The sequence below is a fragment of the Bubalus bubalis genome, chromosome 12 (assembly GCF_019923935.1).
Source record: "Bubalus bubalis isolate 160015118507 breed Murrah chromosome 12, NDDB_SH_1, whole genome shotgun sequence".
NCBI lineage: Eukaryota > Metazoa > Chordata > Mammalia > Artiodactyla > Bovidae > Bubalus > Bubalus bubalis.
Window position 1 is genome coordinate 92,540,544 of NC_059168.1, and position 20,454 is coordinate 92,560,997.

Sequence of the window (20,454 nt, forward strand, 5' to 3'; positions counted from 1 at the left end):
CGGCCTGGAGGCGCGCGCGTGGTCCGGGACCCGGAGACCTCTACTCAGGGACCTCTAGGATACATTAAGGGGGCCTAAACACCGTCCCCGACGCGTTCCATTAAAATCCGGCTTGACCTTTACGGCTGAGGGCGGGACCTGTCGATCCGAGCGAATCTCACGGGTTGGGGACGGGGCTCGTTTCATCACCTAGGGACCTTCAGAATGAGAGCCGGGCTGCTAAATAGTAGCATCTATTTAGTAGCCTGCTAACTGGCAGGAACATTTTATTTTCAGAACAATCCTGTGGGAATAGGTATTTTTTTTCTAATCCCGTATGCTGGAGAAATGGAAACTCGGAGAAATAAAATCAGGGTCGTGTCGCTATGAGTGAAGTGAAAGTGAAAGTCGCTCAGTCGTGTCCGACTCTTTGTGACCCCATGGACTGTAGAATCCATGGAATTCTCCAGGCCAGAATACTGGAGTGGGTAGCCTTTCCCTGCTCCAGGGGATCTACTCAAGCCAGGGCTCGAACCCAGGTCTCCCACACTACAGGCGGATTGAGTGATGGCGCCCAAATTTAAGTCTCACCTTTTAACCATTACTCTGCTGTCCAGTGGCAAAACGGTTGTCATTTCAATTGCCCTTCTATGTTTATAAAGTGCTTCTGCAACTCAGCTCATTGGATCGCTCCTCTAACCCTGATGAATAGTATTGTCATCCACAGGTGAGATTGGGGTCCAGAGATTTTGACCTACCTAAGGTTACATACCTATGAAGTACTGGAACCAGCACTCTTTCCCAGGTCTTCTTTAAATTTGTTGCATTTTTATCCTTTCACTCACCCTACTGCATTCTCAGAATCTTGGGGAGCTTCATAGTTAGAAAGAATGAAAACCTGGTCTGACCCTCTGTATTATAGTTGAGAAAAGAAAACCTGGGTAGAAGAAATGACTTAATAGAAGTCTCAGGTCAGCTTCCACAGGTGCTTTTTGAATACAAGGTACAGTAAGTTCCCTGCATACAAACCTTCAAGTTGTGAACTTTCAAAGATGGGAACGTATTATAAACCTATTGCAGTATAGTAGTATATAGCTGGTTGTGTTAGGTGGGTACCTAAGCTAACTTTGTTGGACTTACTAACCAATCGGGCTTATGAACAAGCATTCAGAACAGAGTTTGTATGTAGGGAACTCACTGTAGTTATGAATCTAAAAAGGATGATGGGCAGGGAGTAATGAGATAGGAATATCAGAAACCAGGCCTCCTTAGACAAAAGCTGTTTCTCCACCTGTTCAAGTGTCCCATCCTTCCTTTGGCTATGCCAGGGACATGATCCTGCCCATAGTCAGATACTGTAAATGCCTTTACTTGTTGCTGAATTTAGAGAAGAACATGACCTCTTATCTCTAAGTGAAAAATCTGGCAAACCAAGAGATCATGGAAGCAGTGTTGGGGAGTAGAGCCCAGGACCTACTGTCTGTGGCTTTGATTTCTGTTTTGGTGCTAGCAATATGACTTTGAGGAAGGACAATCTAGACTTTCACTCATGTAGTCTTCATATTTATTCAGTGTCTTCTGTGTTCAGAACTGTGCCAGGGACTGGGGATGCAGTCTTGAACAAGACAACCATAGTTTAATCCTTGTAGTACTTATAGTCAGTTCTTATGGCGGGAATAAGACAATGATCCAATAATGATTGTTTAGTCCCTAAGTTATGTCCGACTCTTTTGTGACCCCATGGCCTGTGGCCCGCCAGGCTCTGTCCATGGGATTGCCCAGGCAAGAATGCTGGAGTGGGTTGCCATTTCCTTCTCTGGAGGATCTTCCCAGCCCAGGGATTGAACCTGCATCTCCTGCATTGGCAGGCGGATTCTTTACCACTGAGCCACCAAGGGAACCCAATTAAATAGTTACACAAATATTAACTGATATTGTTAAAGTAAGTGCCATGAAAAAGTACATGGTACTAAGAAAAGGGGCCATAGGACATTTGACCCGTTGGGCTAGAGAAAACAGCCAAGGAAGGCATCCTCTGAGGAAGTGGTACTTCAGCTGAAGTCTGAAAGAAAGTTCATTAACGAGGTGAGGGAAGATCATTCCAAGCAGATTCAACAGTATTTTTGAAGACCCTGGCGCAGGAAATTATTCAAGGAAATGAAAGACTAGTTTACCAATTTGTACAATGTAAGCGGTAATCACAATGTTGCCTGGTTGTTGTGGGAATCAGGTAATACACGTGAAAGTATTTTATGTACAACAGGGACCTGTGTGTGCACACTCATATTACAGGAATCTGCATGTTATGAACTAATGTACAACTGAATTGGTAGGGGTTGCTGGGATGGTGGATAAGCTAGGACTTTGTCTTCCTTATCTAGTTCTTTCCAAAGTTAAAATGCACCTTCTATGGGAAGTGGGAAAATTCAAGTTTTGAGAATCTCAGCTTTGGATAAAGAATACGTGCCTCAAATAGTTTTAAAAAAATATTTAAACAGTTTGAAAAATAATGCCAGTAATTGCACTGTTTTATGTACACCGTATAGGATAGTGCTTAAGAGCACAAACTGTGGAACAAAAGTGCCTGAATTAAAATCTTGAGCAAATTGTTTATCTTTGCCTCTGTGTCTTTATCCGTAAAATGGGTATAATAATAAGTACTTATCTCCTAGGGTTATTATGAGGCTCAAATTAGTTAATGTATACAATACAGTGCTTAGAACTGTTTCTGGCACATAGTTATTACCAGCTATTATAAGCTATTGTTTCATTATTATTGTTATAATTACCTTTTTAAAGGCTCATTAATATCACCATGAAAAAGGTGCAGTGGAAACTGTAGCTCAGAGAGGTTGATCTCCCCAGGTTCACACTGCTAGTAAGTGGGCAAACTGGCATTTCAGTTCACAAGGTCAGATGTTTCCTGCTGCATTTTTTTCCGACTGTAGGTTAATTTTGTTGTAGAATACTTGGGCTTGCAAGATGGTTCCTTTCCTTGTCTTTACTTCTGTGCTGAACTGAGTGCTGATATGAATATTCTTGAGATAAAGAGTCCAAGGGGCTGCCTTTATTGAATTTCCACTTTGAAGTTTCCTGACTTCTGTGCAGTTTAAAATCCATGTCTTAAGCATTTCAGCAATGTGGTTTATTTATAGAGTCGTCTTCCGGTTCACGTGTACTGGGTCCGCTTTTGGGTATTGAGTTTTCTGTCAAAGGTTGTTTATTTCTAACCCATTTTGATTTCCTGTTGCTTTGTGGATTGGCATTATGACCTGCAACAGGAACACCAGGAAACCTGTCTTAAATGGAATAGCCAGATTGAGACCCTGTAGATCAAAAAAAAAAAGCACCTTATTATACAGCCATATTTGGATATAAGTGTGGGTTAGGCATTGGCTGTATTAGGCAAAAACCTAGATATAGAAACCTCATTTAGAGGCAAAATCTGTGAACAGTGCTGCCGCTACAGAGCAAACCTATTAGCTCCAGTCTCTTGGTCAATGACAGTCTCTTAGAGCCTGAGTTTCTACATCTATAAAGAGGAGATTATTATACTTTTCTTTGTGGCATTTTTGAGAGGATTAAATGAATACTAAGGGTAAAGCCAGAAGGCTGGGCCTGACCTCTGTTAATAGTAGCTATTGATAATGATTAAAAAGAGGAAACATTTTTTTATTTTTTTATCTAGATCTGTTTTTACTGACATCATACACCGATCATTGAAATCTAGCATCTCTTGCTATTAAAAATTCCATCGGGAGAAATTATTTGCCTTTGTGCAACTCGTTTGCTTTTTTTAAGGAAAAAAAGTAATAATTATAGCAGGTGGCACATTCCCAGCACTGTACTCAGTTGTTACATTCACTACTTCATTTTATTTTAAAACAAGATTTTTTTTTCTCACTTTACAAATGAGGGAAATGATGCCCAGAAAATGAAATGAATAGCCACAAGTTGAAATTCATATCCAGATATGACTGACTCTTGGCTTCCTTGTACTTTAGTAATGACATGTAAGATTTCTTTGTTGCGTCTGACTCTGACATGGAAGTTTTTGAAAGGAAAGGCGATAGCTGTCAACAGATACTCTTTAGGGGGAACTCCTGTTGTCTGTTAGACACCGCTTCATGTGTTATACCTACATTAACTAATTTATTTTTCCCAACGCTAAGAAATAACTATAATTATCTCCATCTTATTACAGTTGAAGTCAAGGTGCAGTGATGTTCAGAAGCATTTGGGTGTGGTGGAGATGGGCTTGGATTCTAGATCTTCTGTCTGCAAAGCCCATGCTCTTACTCAGACTGTAATGTGTGTGTGTATGTTAGTTGATCAGTTGTGTCTGAGCCTTTGCGACCTCATGGACCCAGCAGGTTTCTCTGTCCGTAGAATTTCCCAGGCAAGAATACTGGAGTGAGTTGCCTTTTCTTTCTCCAGGGGATCTTCCCGGACCAGGGATCAAAGTTGTGTGTCCTGCATTGGCAGGCAGATTCTTTACCACTGAGCCAACAGGGAAGTCCCACATTTGCCCGTAAGCTAGAACTGTTGTTCTGTCCCAGGGGTAGCTGTACGCTTTAACATCTTTCCACAGTCAAAAACCTCAGAAGGATCGTGTGTAACTTGTGTTAACACCGAGGAGGGTGGCATTTTCCAGAGCTTTAGTTCTATAACATGGAAGACCTCAAACCTCAGCCATGCTTCAGACTCACATGAAAGTGCATTCTAATTGGTAATCAGTGCATAAGGAACCAAAGAAAATTTTAATTAAATGCTGTTGTGTGAATTTTCCAGTCATTTTATGCCTGTTGAAATGATTTTATGTAAAATTCTCTTCCAGTGCTCTGCTGTTACTCTTTATAGTGTAACTTTATCAAGATTTTGTGCTTTTTTTTTTTTTTTTTTTTTCCTGTAAGGGTTTAATTACCATCATTAAGGATTTAGGCTGCTATGCATTTACTTAACTCTCTTCCCTGTGTACTAATTGGCATTTGCTGTAGTGGAAAGAGCATGGCGATTTGGCGTCCTACAGACTGTGAGCTAGATATTTAAATCTCTGTGAGCCTTAGTTTCTTTGTCCTATAAAATGGGGCTAATCATACATCCTTGTACAGCTGTTAGGAGGAGGGCTGGAGATAATGTATTTAAGTTATCTAGTACAGCGGTCTCCAGCCTTTGTTGGCACCAGGGACTGGTTTCGTGGAACAGTTTTCCCACTGATGGGAGCTGGGCAGGGGGTGGGGATGGTTTCAGGGTAATTCAAGCGCATTGCATTGACTGTGCTCCTGTGAGAATCTAACGCTGCAGTTCATCGGACAGTAGGCGGAACTCAGGCTGTAACTCGAGGGCTGGGGAGTGGCTGTAAATACAGATGAAGCTTCTGCTGGCTCACCTGGTGCCCACTTCCTGTCCTGCCACCCAGTCCCTAACAGGCCACGAACTGGAACGGGTTGGGAACCCCTGACCTAGCACACAGGTCAAAACAGATTGGTGGGCTCTGCTGATAGGATTTGCTTGCTAACTGGTACAGATTATTTTCTGAAGTTGCACTAACAAGAGAGTCTGTTTTACTTAGATCTCCTTTTTGTCTTGTTCTTTTTAGTGGATGTTCACAAGGATTGTCTTCAGTCATGGCCTTGGGTTTAAGGTGCTTCCGCTTGGTCCACCCTGCATTTTGCAATTCCCTTGCAGCCTTGACCAGACCTGTTTCAGAAGTCACACTGCAGACAGTGAGAGGAAGACAGAACGACCAGGGGCGATGCATGGCCTATGCCGCCGTACCAGTCCGTCATTTTGCTACCAAGAAAGCCAAAGGTAGAGACGTGACCTCCTCGCCCCTGTCTTATATTTAGCCCTTGAATGATCAGAGCTGGAAGAGATCTCAGAGATGTTCTGAATTTCTCCCCATGCCTCACGAAGAAGTGATGTCTCAGGTGGATCAGTTGATAGGCTTGAAAGGTCACAGGGACAGATATGATATTAGAGCTGAGGGTCTGTTTTCTCACTTCCATGCTGCCTCATATGTTGCCACAGCTCAGAAAATGACTGTTTTGTTTTAGATTTAGAATTAGAGGTGTAAGTGCCAAGCAAACCAGAATACTTGGGACAGGGATCAATGTATTTTCTCCTTCCAGGAAGATCTGTGTTGGAAGTAAAATTAAAAGCAGAAGTTTGTGGGGTGAAGACGTATGAGAGCCGAGGATTTAGATGGATGATCTTAATGGCTTGTGTCATCCAAGAATGAGACTTTGATATAACTCAGATCTCAGCTTAAACGTTGCTTCCTCAGGAAAGCCTTCCCTGACCTCTTAGGCTGGGTCAGTTCCCTTGTTACATGCACTTGTGCACACTGTTATTTTATCTTTGATGTACTTAGCAAAGCACTAATTAATTAATTAATTGTAGGGTTGATTATTGTTTGTTATGTCTTCCATACTGGACGCTGTGAGGAAAAACTCCACCTCTGTCTTTTTTTTTTTTTTTCCAATCTGTGTCTTTTGTTTAGGAGCGAACAGGGCCTGATACATAGTATATATTAAAACGTTTTGTTGAAGGAATGAATGAGTGACAGAACATTGTCAAGCAGACCTGCTGTTAATACTTGTAGCCCTGGGTCAGGGAGTTCACTCGCAAGGATGGTGCTTGAAATATGCTACTGAATGTTTTTTCCCCACTGCTTTTCTTTTATGGTTTTACACAGACCTTCTCCTTTCCTGTTAACAGGAAAATTAACAAGTTGCTAGAAAAGCATTAATGCATAGAAAACGTATATTCAGTTAATAGTGATAAAGGTAATAACTTTTTGATGTATAGGTTGCTTTATATATTTTTTTAATTCACATACATTTAATCATTTAATTTGATCTTTATAAATTATCTGTTGAAGGAATTATAATTACCCAGTGAAGAAATCCTTCTCAGTACCTAGTGAGCCACGCACATGTCTCACCCTTTTGCGAGTGAGGGATCTGAGGTCCACGTGTAAGACCTTGGCCCGTGATCATGTGCAGTTAGCGGCAGAGCTGGAATCCGGCCCTGTGCCCGCAGCACTGCAGTCTGGCGCACCACATGGTGGCTGCAGCACGTAAGCAGCGTCTTTTCATATTCAACTGCATATTCAGCTTTTATCATCTTGGGTTGCCTCTTTAAAAACTTGGTGGTTTGACTTTTTCCTTTAGATTTATTGGATTCTTTCTATATTATGAATGCTGATCCTTTGTCAGTATGTATATGTTATGGGTATCTACTTTGCCTTTTAACTTTATAATGTCTTTCATTGAACATCAGTTTTAATGCAGTCATATTTTTCAGTTCTTTCCTTTATCATTTGTGCTTTTTTGGCCTTATTTAAGATACCGTCATCTATCCCAAAGTCATAAATCTCTTCTTCTGTATTTTCTTCTAAATATTTTGAAGGTTTTTACTTTTCATATTTGGGTCTTTAATCCATAATGGAATTTATTTCGGAATATGATATGAGATAGGGAATCTAATCTTATTTCTTTTGGAAGTGAGTAGTAAGTGTGTCAGCCTCACTTCTTTTTTCAAAAATAAAACTATTTTAAAATCTGTTTATTTTTGGCTGTGCTAGGTCCTCGTTACTCTGGTGGGTTTTCTCTAGTTGGTGGCGACTGGGGGCTCCTCTCTAGTTGTGGTGCACAGGCTTCTCACTGCAGAGGCTTCTCTTTTTGTGGAGCATGGGCTCAGTATTTGTTGCACCCAGGCTTAGTTGCCCCTCGGCATGTGGGATCTTCCTGGACCAGGGATCAGACCTGTGTCCCCTGCATTGACAGGTGGATTCTTCACCACTGTACCACCAAGGAAGTTAACCTCACTTAGGGAAAACTCTTCTTTACTCCCAGATCTGTAATGCCTCCTCTGTCATATGTAATGTTTCTTCATATATATGATTTATTTCTGAGCTCTTGATGTGTTGAACTGCTCATCTCTCCCTGCACTAAATTCCCTAATGCCTGAATCACTGTCATAAAGTCTTGAATCTGGTGGTATAGATCTTTCCCTTCAGAATACACTAGCTTTTTCTTCTTCTTCTTGGCCTTTTCTCTTCTCTGTGACATTTATAATCATATTGTCAGGTTTTCTCCATATAGATCTTACACAGTTCTTCAATTGGGTTTATTTCTAGAGTATCATCATTTTTTGTCACTTGGTATATAATGTTTTTTAAAGTCAACTTTTGAGTTATATATAGAGAAAAAGTGTGTACATAAATTGTAAGTGCTCAGGGAATTTTCACAAAGTGAACACAACCATGTAACTATCACCCGGATTAAGATACAGACGTCGCTTGTACTCTGGAAGCTTTGCTCTTGTCCTTTTCAGGTCTCTCCCTTCAAAAGACAACTCCCTCTCTTGACTTTAACACTGCAGATTTCGCTTTGCCCCTTTTGAATTCAGAATGGATTCTTTTCATGCCTGGCTTCTTTTGATAACAACCTACACGTATGATTTGTCCATGTTGTTGTCTGTAGTAGTTGTTGGTACATTTTACTTTTTTTTTTTTTACAGTATCCCAGTGAATGTGTGTACCATGATTTATGTATGTTTTCTGTAGCCAATGGATATTTGAGTTGCTTCCAGTTTTGAGCTAAAATAAACAATGCTACTGTGAACATGCATTTTAGTGCCCATAAGTTTGCCTCTCTACTGGGTGTATACCAAGAGGAAGGATTCCTGAGCCTTGGGTCATGTGTACATAAATTTCAGTTCAGTTTCAGAATATAGGGTTTCCCAGAGTGGTCATGTCAGGTTACTCTCCTCCCCAGGGTGCTTTAGTTTTCTATTTGCTAATTACCCGTTATCTACTTGTGAACACTTGGTATGGTCAGCCTTTTTAATTTTAGTCATTCTAATGAATGTGCCGTTATATCTCATGGTTTTAATTTGTATTTCATTGATGAATAATGATGGTGAGCACCTCTCATTTGTTCACTGGTTATTTGGATATCCTCTTTGTTTCCAATCTTTTGCCCATTAAAGAAAATTGACCTGATTTTTAAAAATTGACTTGTAAGAATTTTAATGTATTCTTAAGACAAGACTTTTGCATATATATGGATTGCTGATAATGATGACCTTTTCATGGTTTTTTTTTTTTTTTTTTGGATGAACAGAAGTTCTTAATTTTAATGTAGTCCAGTTTGTCAATCTTTTACTTTTATTAGTAGTGCTCTTTCTTTCCCGTTGAAGAAATTTTCCCCTGCCTTAAGGTCAAAAATATATTCTATATTATTTTTTGCAAGAGTCATTGCTTTAAGTTTGTCTTTTAGAAATTATGTGTTCTGTTTGGTTGCTGGCGAATAGGAATACTTTTGATAATTATACATTGATTTTGTATATTGCAACTCTGCTGAACTCTTTTATTAGAACCGTTGTGTATTTTTTTGGATTTTCTATGTAGATAATTAAAATACCTATATTTAATGATAGTTTTGTTTTTCCCTCCCCAATCTATATATCACATACCTTTTATTTCTTTTCTCTTTCCTCCATCCCTCTTCCCTCCTTCTCTCCTTTCCTTCCAACTACATTGTCTAGGAATTCTAATATAATTCTAATAAAAGTAATTTTTTATTGGAGTATAATTGCTTTACTGCTGTACAACAAAGTAAATCAGCTATATGTGAATAAAAGTGATTATTGATAGTAGTCATCCTTGTTTTAGTCCTGACTTTATAGTGAATACTTCTTATGTGTTAACATCAAGAATTATGTTTGCTTTATTTTTTGGTAGTCTCTCTTTTAAGCAAGTGTCTTCTGTCCCTGTTTTGCTAATAGTTTTTTTTTGAATGGGTATTAATTTTTTTATTGGTGCTCTTACTGCATTTATTGAGTGAGCATTTAAAAATTTTTTTCAGTCTATGAATGTGGTGGCTCAACATTAATAGCCTTTTCTGATATTAAACCACTTTTGCATTCTTGGTATAAGCCCTCATTGTTCTTATGTGTAATGTGCATATACATTGCTTGCTCCATAATCTGTGTGTTGCTGGATTTGGTTTGCTAATATTAATTGAGGGCTTTTGAGTCTGTATTTGTATGTGAATTAGTCTTAATATAACTTTCTGATACTGATGGGCGTAAGTTCCTTTATGGGTAATTTGTCTTTTCTCTTTGGCTGTTTTCACAGCCTCTTTGTCCTTGGTTTTCTGCATTCACAAAATGTCTAGGTATGAATTTGCTTTTACTATCCTGTTTGAAACTGTTTCTAAATCTGAAAATTCAGCTCTTTCATCAGTTCTGAAAATTCTAAGCCGTTAGCCTGTTAACTTCAGAGCTTTCAAGCAAGATGATGACACAAGCAAATAAATGTTCAAAAAAAAAAAAATCACTCTGCTGCTTACTGGTTGGTTACTTTGGGCAAAACATTTAAATAGCTGTTCCTCAGATTCCTTATCTGTAAAATGGGAGCAATAATAATCTCTGTTCTTCCTATGTCAGAGAGCTGCTTTGAATTCTAATAGAAGAATGTACTTGAAATTGCATTGCAAATTGTAATACGGTATACAGATAGCACAGGATCTAACTTATTGTAGATGTTGAATGAAATTTGTTGTGCATGATCTCAGTAAATGTTGAATATTTAATAAATAAACAAGTATAAGATAGTAGTGTTTAAATGTTTTTATTTTTTTCTGTCTTCCCACACCTTACATAAAGGAATGCAGGAATATTTGTATTACTCACGGGAGTGAGCTATGCATATATATATTATAGCTTATGAAACATCACTATGATGGTTTGGATACAAACTAGAATTTTACTCAGTTCTCAGTATTGTTGGTTTTCTAAAATATAAGCCATTGTCGCTACTGCTGGTGGTGTTTCATGTTGCTAAACCACTGCTGTTCTTTCTGTCTGTACCAGCCATCAGATACTTTGCATGGCCTTGTTTTAGGATTCATTTTTAAATGAATTAATATATTTTCTGTGTCTCTCGTTTTCTTAACTCATTGTTTATTATCTCTATTTATGCTTTTTTTTTCTTTTAAATTCATTGAATGTTGACTTTCTAGCCAAAGGGAAAGGACAGTCCCAAACCAGAATGAATCTTAACACTGCCTTGGTTGAGGATATCATCAACTTAGACGAAGTGGATGAAGAAATGAAGTCTGTGATAGAAGCACTCAAGGATAATTTCAATAAGACTGTCAACATAAGGACTTCACCAGGTTAGTGAGTGAACCTGTGTTTTGGAGAGGGGCACGGTGGCAAGAACATTGCTTTGGCAGAACTGGATTTTACGTATCAATTGGTGACCACTGGCAGTTACTTTACTTCTCTGGTGTTCAGTTTCCTTGTCTAATTCCCACCTTCTAGCTTTGGGATGGGGATGAAAATAAGTGAGGTAATATGTGTAATGATTCTTGTAGAGTGCCCAGCATGTATTAACACTGCATTTATCCGTTTAGCAAATACTTGTCTGCTATGAACTAGTCATCATGGTGGTTCACAGTAAACAAAAATAGGCATGATCTTTGCTCTCATGGAATCATACTGTCAGAAAATGGGACTTTCATTATTACTGTACTCTAAAAACTTGTAGGTATTTCGTCTCATAGTAACTGAAATATTTGGTCTGATTTGTCAATTATTTGTCCAAATTGGCCATTCTTATCCCTTACTGGGAACCTACTGTCTACAGACATGCCCACCTGAGGCATTTCTATACCCCTGGGCTTGACTAGGGGTTTATTAACCGTTTGGGTTAATAACTTCCTGAAAATGGCTTTTCTAAGTGGGAAATGTCAGAACTGTCTAGGAGAACTGTTTGCAGATGTGATGGAAGAAGTGAGTTGTCAGCTAATGGTGCAGGCAGGCAGGAAAAATCCAATTGCTATTAAATTGGCCTTTTGGAAATTGTCATCATCCTAGAGTCAAGCCCGGGACCCCCTCGGAAAATATCTGTGGAGCTTGGGCTGCTCCCGCTCACATCTTGGTTGGGATAGTTCATAAGAAAGCTAGAAATTATTTCATGAACTTGTTCTTAAGAAAACCAAGTGAAAAATCTACAGCTCCATCTATAAACACCAGCAGAAACATCAGAGATGAGATCCAATGTGAAACCAGAAGACCATTCTATCATTTGTCAACCCTGGGCTGGGGCATTTCTGCCTTTGCTGACAGTAGAACGTGCCATTCAATCTCTCCCAACTGTTTATTTTAAACTTGCTTATTATTTTAGGTATGAAGCTGATAAAGTGCTTTGTCTCCCCTGTGCTTTCTGGCCTGTTAACATTCTGCAGCCGAAACCAGAGAGCAGTTTGAGAGGAGCTCAGGGAGAAATGTGATACTTCAAATTGGCCAGCAAGCTCCACTCTTGTTGAACTTAAAAAGATGATGGGCCTGGAAAGAGGTTGGGAGTGTAATTTGTTAAATGTTAACCTCTGCAAAAATGAGGGGCAGGAATGAGGCTGAGGGAGATGCTCGCTGGGGACAGATTGAGGGAAAAGGATTTGATGCATTATGTCGGTACGGATTTGGGGAATGGGAACCACCACAATTGCATGGTGAAAAGCCCATGTTGGGACTTCTGTGGTGGAGGATCTTACGGCAAATCAGGAAGGCTGAATTAAGATCCGTTTTCAAAAGGCCTCCCGCTGGTATTTCCTCTTTGCTTCTTTCTCTTCAAGGTTATGTTTGTACAGTGTTCTGTGTAGAACTTGGGGCCATGAAGAGACTCGGTGAAACAGGCTGAACTTAGCCAGTCTTTCATTTTATTTTACTTTTTTTTTTTTGCCAGATTATTCCATATCATCTTTCAGTACTATCTGAACCAGCAGATACTTTCCCACTAATGCCTCTGTCTGTCTACCAGCAATTTCTGTCTCCAAGATTGAAGACAGAATTGATTGCTTTTAATAGTTGTCTAAAATACAGGTTTGTTTCTTCATTCTTGTCCTCTCATTCATTCATTCATTCATACATACATTTATTTATTCATCAGTGCACTATTAAGCACTTATTCTGTGCTGTTTAATAGGTGCTGTAGATTCAGAGAGAAAAAACATTGTCCCCCACCTTCCAAGAGCCTAGATCCTAGTGTGTAGGGATAGACACATAAACCACATAGCAAAGCAGAATGGTGAAGATCATGACTTTGGAGTTGATCAGGTCTAGGTTTGAATTCAGGCCCCATTAAGGGCTCTTGTGACCTTGGACAAGTTATTTTCTGTGCCCCAGTTTCCACATCTGTAAAATGGTGGAACTGTCTCACAGGTTTATTTGATAATAAAAGCAAATAAATTATAGAAAGCATTTAGAACCATGTCTTGCCCTAGGAAGGGTTTGGTAAAGATGGGTCATCATTATTATAGATTTGTGTGTAGGATCTTGGAGCTCATAAAGGATTTGTAATCCAACCTAAGAGGTCAGACAGGATTTCTGAGATTAGATGCAATCATAGCTGAGGGTTCAAGAGTGAGCAGAAGTTATCTGACCATAGAAGGGTGTCCTTAGTAGAAGGAAAAATATATGCTGAGGATCCTAAGGCAAGACAGTAACGGACTGTTATTAGAGAAACTAAGTAGGTTAGTTTGGTTAAAATATAGGGGAAAGTTGAGACATAATGATAATAGCGTGTATTGGGCCCTTGTATATTCCAGGACAATATAAGGGCTTTCCATAAACTCTTAACTCTCATAACAACCCAGTGAGATAAGTATGATTTTAATACCCTGTTTAGAAATCAGGAAACAGATGCCCAAAAGGTTGAGGAGACCTTGCCAAAGTTACACAGTTCAGGAAGTGGCAGGGTTGGTATTTGAACCCAGGTCATTAGTCTTCAGAATCATGGACTTTTCCAGATTGAAGCCAGTGGCGTCAACAGCCTTCTAACTTGTGATGGCATTAAATTGAGTTGAGTACTGTGCTTCAGATCAGATCTTTGGGCCATAGTGTGGAACTGCATTATCCTAACAGTTTGCTAGGACAACTCCCAATTTGTTTAAACGACTGACACCTCTACCACCGCCGCCACCACCCACCACCACCACCCCCCCCCCCCCCCCCCCACACACACACGGTGTGTCAGAATGAGCCATTCTCGAGTGATTCTTAAAATGAATGGTAAAATTTTCTTCTAGTTCTCATTTGCATAGGAAATGAGGGAGTTTGAGTAGTGCCCCTTTTATTGTCTTGTAACAATATACTTGCCTTCTTGACAAGAAAATTTTGCCCAAGGTTTTCCCTAATTCAGATATGGACAAAGATCAGATCCAGGGTATCAGTGAAGTGGTAATAATTGGTGGGTTTTTTGTTGTTGTTCCTAAAGGGAGTCTAAGTGCCAAAATCAAGGTGGTACGAGGTAACAGTTCCAAACCTGGCTGCAGGTCTGAATCATGTGGTCATCTTGAAAGAAAACAAGCGCCCCCAAAATCACAGGCTCCTGAGCCCCTACAGAATCAGGATCTCTGGGGAGTGGGACCCAGGAATCTAAATTTAAAAGCTCCCTGGGGATTTCTGAATGGTGCAACTCAAGTTGAATTCCACAGATAAGGGAAAGAGACTTGATCACAGTTGAAAGTAAGCACACCTGAGTTGGGGCTGGGCTCTTGCTGGGTTTTCCTTTTGTTAGCTCTGTGATTTGGCTCATTTTACTTCCCCAAGTTTCTTTCTCTGGTGTAAAGTGGATATAGTGATACAATGTTACAGACTAGTTGTGAAAAGGGCTAGTAAGCAGTACCTATTTTTATGTTTTTGTGTGTGTGTGTGTCTATTGTATATTTGCTTATTTATATTGAGTTGTAATCTACACTTTAATTCTGTAAAGTATTTTTTAATTGAGTTGGAAACCAAGGTACTGAGAAGGTGACTGACTTGCCTGAGGTTTCATGTTAGTAAATGGTGACATAGCGGGAAGGGTGACCAACACTTTCCAGTTGCAGCTCTCAAAGTCTTGTCACAGGAAACCATGCAGGACCAGGCAAGTCAGGATCGTTGGCCACTCTAGTGCTGGTAGGGAATTTCAACCTAGTTTTGTCAACATTTCAAAGCTCTTTCCATCACACGACACCACTGCTTCTATAAAAGTCTGGAGTCCGAGAAAATGAAGTCTGTCACTGTTTCCAGTGTTTCCCCACCTAGTAAAGTAATGCTCAAAATTCTCCAAGCCAGGCTTCAGCAATATGTGAACCGTGAACTTCCTGATGTTCAAGCTGGTTTTAGAAAAGGCAGAGGAACCAGAGATCAAATTGCCAACATCCACTGGATCATGGAAAAAGCAAGAGAGTTCCAGAAAAACATCTATTTCTGCTTTATTGACTATGCCAAAGCCTTTGACTGTGTGGATCACAATCAACTGTGGAAAATTCTGAAAGAGATGGGAATACCAGACCACCTGATCTGCCTCTTGAGAAATTTGTATGCAGGTCAGGAAGCAACAGTTAGAAGTGGACATGGAACAACAGACTGGTTCCAAATAGGAAAAGGAGTACATCAAGGCTGTATATTATCACCCTGTTTATTTAACTTATATGCAGAGTACATCATGAGAAACGCTGGACTGGAAGAAACACAAGCTGGAATCAAGATTGCTGGGAGAAATATCAATAACCTCAGATATGCAGATGACACCACCCTTATGGCAGAAAGTGAAGAGGAACTAAAAAGCCTCTTGATGAAAGTGAAAGTGGAGAGTGAAAAAGTTGGCTTAAAGCTCAACATTCAGAAAATGAAGATCATGGCATCTGGTCACATCACTTCATGGGAAATAGATGGGGAAACAGTGGAAACAGTGTCAGACTTTATTTTTCTGGGCTCCAAAATCACTGCAGATGGTGACTGCAGCCATGAAATTAACAAAGGCTTACTCCTTGGAAGGAAAGTTATGACCAACCTAGATAGCATATTGAAAAGCAGAGACATTACTTTGCCAACAAAGGTCCGTCTAGTCAAGGCTATGGTTTTTCCTGTGGTCATGTATGGATTTGAGAGTTGGATTGTGAAGAAGGCTGAGCACCGAAGAATTGATGCTTTTGAACTGTGGTGTTGGAGAAGACTCTTGAGAGTCCCTTGAATTGCAAGGAGATCCAACCAGTCCATTCTGAAGGAGATCAGCCCTGGGATTTCTTTGGAAGGAATGATGCTAAAGCTGAAACTCCGGTACTTTGGCCACCTCATGCGAAGAGTTGAGTCATTGGAAAAGACTGATGCTGGGAGGGATTGGGGGCAGGAGGAGAAGGGGACGACAGAGGATGAGATGGCTGTATGGCATCACTGACTCGATGGACGTGAGTCTGAGTGAACTCCAGGAGTTGGTGATGGACAGGGAGGCCTGGCGTGCTGAGATTCATGGGGTCGCAAAGAGTCAGACACGACTGAGCGACTGATCTGATCTGATCTGATCTGATGGGACCAGATTCCATGATCTTCATTTTTTGAACGTTGAGTTTTAAGCCAGCTTTTCCACTCTCCTCTTTCACCTTCATCAAGAGGCTCTTTAGTTCCTCTTCACTTTCTGCCATAAGGGTGGTGTCATCTGCATATCTGAGGTTATTGATATTTCTCTAAACATTAGTTGAATCTGAATTGATAGGGACTTAGATGTGAGGTTACTAAAAGTCCTTCTGAATTCTAAAACGCTTTCTTTAAACTTCCTTTTAGGAGCCCTTGATAATATCACTGTGGTGACTGCTGATGGGAAGCTTGCTCTCAACCAGATCAGCCAGATCTCCATGAAGTCGCCACAGCTGATACTGGTGAATATGGCCAGCTTCCCAGAGGTAAGGTGGCCTTGCTCAAGGGCTCCCTCTCCATGGTCTCCCTTGTAATGCAGGAGACTACAGCAAGTCAGGAGGAAGTATTCCCTTCACTTTGGGGTGAAACAAGAGACAAGGCATAACAAAGGGAATTTAAGGATAAGAAAAGCTTTCTTCCTGTTTCTAAATTCCTTTTCTATTTTACTCAAACACTATAGAGCCCAGGCAAGTAATTTGGATACTGACACAGGTCCCATCTAAGACAAACAGTAGTGGCAGTGGGGTAATTGCAGGGGCAGGTGTAAACTGCAGAGCGTGTGCCCTGTCTGAAGGGAGCAGCCTTTGCCCAGTTGCTGCTGATCCTTCCCAGGCAGAAATGTAGACCTGGTAATCAGATACTACCAGATACTAAGACTTTTATTTACAGAAGAAGCCAATAGCCCCAGTTTCTATCTTTGCTAAATGTTGGTAACTAATTCCCTTTTTTGGTGTGTTTTAAGTCTATGACAAAATATACTGATGGGCCATGTTTGACCCATGGGCCACCAGTTTATGACTTTTGCATTGTTTGGAGTAGTGCTGTGCTGTGCTGTGCTTTGTCACTCAGTTGTGTCTGACTCTTTGTGACCCCATGGACAGTAGCCCACCAGGCTCCTCTGTCCACGGGGATTCTCCAGGCAAGAATACTGGAGTGGGTTGCCATGCCCTCCTCCAGCGGATCTTCCCAACCCAGGTGGGTTCTTTACCGTCTGAGCCACCAGGGAAGCCCTATTTAGAGCAGACCTTCCAGGAATTCACATTCCTTTGGGACTCAAGTGACCATTGCAGAATATTGCCCAGAGCACAGTGCTTCCAGGGCTGGAAGGTGGGTTGCATTAGATCATTGCAACCTGGAGGCTGTGATTTTAAGTCTGGTTGAGGAAGATAAATAGGCTATTCCTTACTGGCCCAGTAAGAAGTGACCTGGATTGGGACTCCTTGAGGACCTGGAATGTGGTCCCACCTCTCGCCAGCTGGCTATGTAGGTTGCGTCATTCTATGGGTCTCCATTTCCTCATCTGTTCACCTGAGGTGAAGGAATCTGAAGTCTCTGTTCCACTGGTCTCTTTCAGTAATTCTAGCCCAAAAACAGAGACCAAAGTTGAACCTGTTGGATTTGACAAAACTGGGTTAGAGATAAGAGTAAGCCCTTGCTATGAACAAACTTTCAAATCAGGGGGCTCTTGCAGCCAATGTGCCCATGTTTGTGGGGGTATTACTCTCTTCTCCCCTGTTGTGTTCTCCATACTTCAGCCAGAGTGAACTTGTAAAGATATTATTATCTATTGGATTATGCCATTCCTGGGCATTGCGTTCATCAGCGGCTTCAAGTAACCTCTAAGAAGATGGCTGTGGCCTAGACGGCTTCGTGTGAAGCGGCCCCTGCCTGTCCTGCAGACGCCCCGGTCTTGTGCACTGTCACCCTTGCACACTGCTCTGCCCACGAGCCTTTCAGTTCCTCAAACCCTTAATATCCTCAGGGCCTTTGCATATGCTGTTTCCTTTGCTAGGATCACTCTTGTCTGGCTGATTACTACCCGTATTTTGGACCACAGCTTTCATATTACTTTCTCAGGGAAGTCTTTCCTAGTCTACGCAAAATCTCAATTATTCCTCTATATTAATCACTTTTATACAGCACAGTTCTTTTTCTTCATTGTACTTATTAACAGTTATGCCCTTATCTACATCTTAGTTTTCCATCTCCCTTTCCCTAGATCGTAAGCTTGGAATGTAGGAATTATATCCAACTTGCTCATTCTGTCCAGCACCAAACACCATGCCGGACACATGGACGCACCCAGTACATTTCCCTCAAATGGGTGAATATTGTCATTAGGTTGATGGAAGGGAGGCACTCATTCGTGGTGTTCCCGAGGAGCAGAGAAATGGACAGAAAGGGGACTGTTAGCTCTTTCCCCTTCTGGCCCCTCTGAACCACTGAGGCCTCTCCGCCTTGTTCATCTGATCCCACAGGCACTGCGGGCCAATTTAGGGAACAGCCTCCTAATTACACAGCTTGAAGACCTCATCAGGCAGATTGCTTTTCAGAGCCAGCCACTTCTGTTATTAAATAGCAAATGGCATTCACAGAAGAAGCACCTGATTGGCCACCAGAGCATCTTAGGAGGCAGGAGGAGGTATTAACAGCTTAATTTTTCCTTAGAAAATTGGACTATATCTTCATTTTCCAAGCAAGGCATCTTTGCCATTTCTCCAAGTTGAAATTCTGTGAGTTTTGAAAAAAAAAACACAACACATCTACAGTTAACCTTAGTAGAGAGGCTCCTTACAAGGACAGAGTGAGGAAGTGTGAGTTACATTGTCTTTTGAATTCCTTTATCTCATCTGGTGTATATATTAAACAAATAGCTCTAACTAAACATTTCCTTCCTCTGGTTTAGAAGCTGTCCATGGAGTGCCCAGGTTTATAGCTTCAAAATGCTGAGCTAATCCTCTCTGTGTTTATATACTTCCTTTCTGTTTCACAAGCGGCTGGCTTTCTTTTCAAACCTGAGCATTTCTGTGTCATGCCATAGAGACACGATGCAGATTTACATGCATAATGTTTTTAAATGCATTGAGGACAGAAAACTGCATTGCATTTGTTTAGCATGTGTCCTGCTTGATAAATGATACACACAAGTTACTACCTTCCATAAACTTGCCTGCAGCTAGAGTTAATGATGGGAAAGAAGGGAGTTAAAAAAAAAAAACAAAACAGACCACAGCATGATTTGAACAAGGCAAATGAGAAAAAAAATTCTGCAGGCTCCTTTATTGCTCTTGTGGAAGGAAGAAAGGTGGGTTGAGTGTCTACAGGGCTGCTGGGCATTGCTTTCTCGTGTTTTGTTTCACGTGATCAGCACAGCTACTCTTTAAAGTTAGACTTAAGTCGGTTTTCTAGAGGAGGAAACTGAGGCTCAGAAAAGTAGAATTCTTCCACAGATTCATGCTGTGGTAGTAGAGCCAGGACTTGAGCTTAGGTCTGTCTGTTTGACTCTAAATCCTGTGCTTCCTTCACCATCTGTTCCTTAATTCCACAAGTATTTTTGTTGAGTCTCTGCAAATCAGCTGTTGACTTGAACCCAGATTGTCAAGGACTTGTTCACCTGTCTACAAAAATTTCATCGCCTTTTGTCCTGTAGCATACACACGCACATAGATGTGAGTATAGACATGAATGAATTGGATTTATTAGTTTAAGAATCCCTGGAGGAGGAAAGGCAACCCACTCCAGTATTCTTGCCTGAAAAATCCCATGGACAGAGGAGCATGGCAGGCTGTAGTCCCAGGGGTCCCAAAGAGTCAAACACTACTGAGCGAGCATGCACGCACGCAGTGATAGCAGACATTGCTAATTGATCACAGCACTCGGTCCTGCCTAACACCACATGGGATCTGTGATCTTTCTTGACGCCGTACTCCAAGCAGCCACAACCAGTGGGTCATTGTTGCCATCGGAGGGCCTCTGTTTGCACTGGGGCGCTGGCGGGCATCTCTTCAGTGAAGGGTAAAGGCTAAGAGATGGAAATGAGATAGAAATGCATGCCTTTTTGTCTGAACCATGAGTAGGTCAGAAGTCATGTTGGGAAAATGACTATAATTCCCTGAGTTTCTGTATTCTTCCGTATCAAACTAAAATGTACATGTTTAAAGTATTTCAGAAGAACTACCTCTTTCAGTAGGTTTTTTTTGTAAATGAAACCACTCTTGGTTC

At 40.9% G+C, this 20,454-nt stretch overlaps 1 protein-coding gene across 4 annotated transcripts in view; it reads left to right on the forward strand.

Annotated features, from left to right (window-relative positions):
- Positions 1 to 20,454, forward strand: part of MRRF (mitochondrial ribosome recycling factor) — a 55,837-nt gene that overhangs the window by 249 nt on the left and 35,134 nt on the right. Inside the window, exons 1-4 of one of the 4 annotated variants that reach the window (XR_327493.3) lie at positions 643 to 706; positions 5,579 to 5,790; positions 11,013 to 11,168; positions 16,600 to 16,718. Coding sequence is in view for 3 of the 4 variants with exons in the window: in XM_006057736.3 (XP_006057798.2) it covers positions 684 to 706; positions 5,579 to 5,790; positions 11,013 to 11,168; positions 16,600 to 16,718 (510 nt within the window). In the remaining variant the exon portion in view is untranslated. Of the gene's footprint in view, positions 1 to 642; positions 707 to 5,578; positions 5,791 to 11,012; positions 11,169 to 16,599; positions 16,719 to 20,454 lie in introns of those variants that run through there. The other 3 variants (XM_006057736.3, XM_006057737.3, XM_025261626.2) reach the window with 3 other exon arrangements.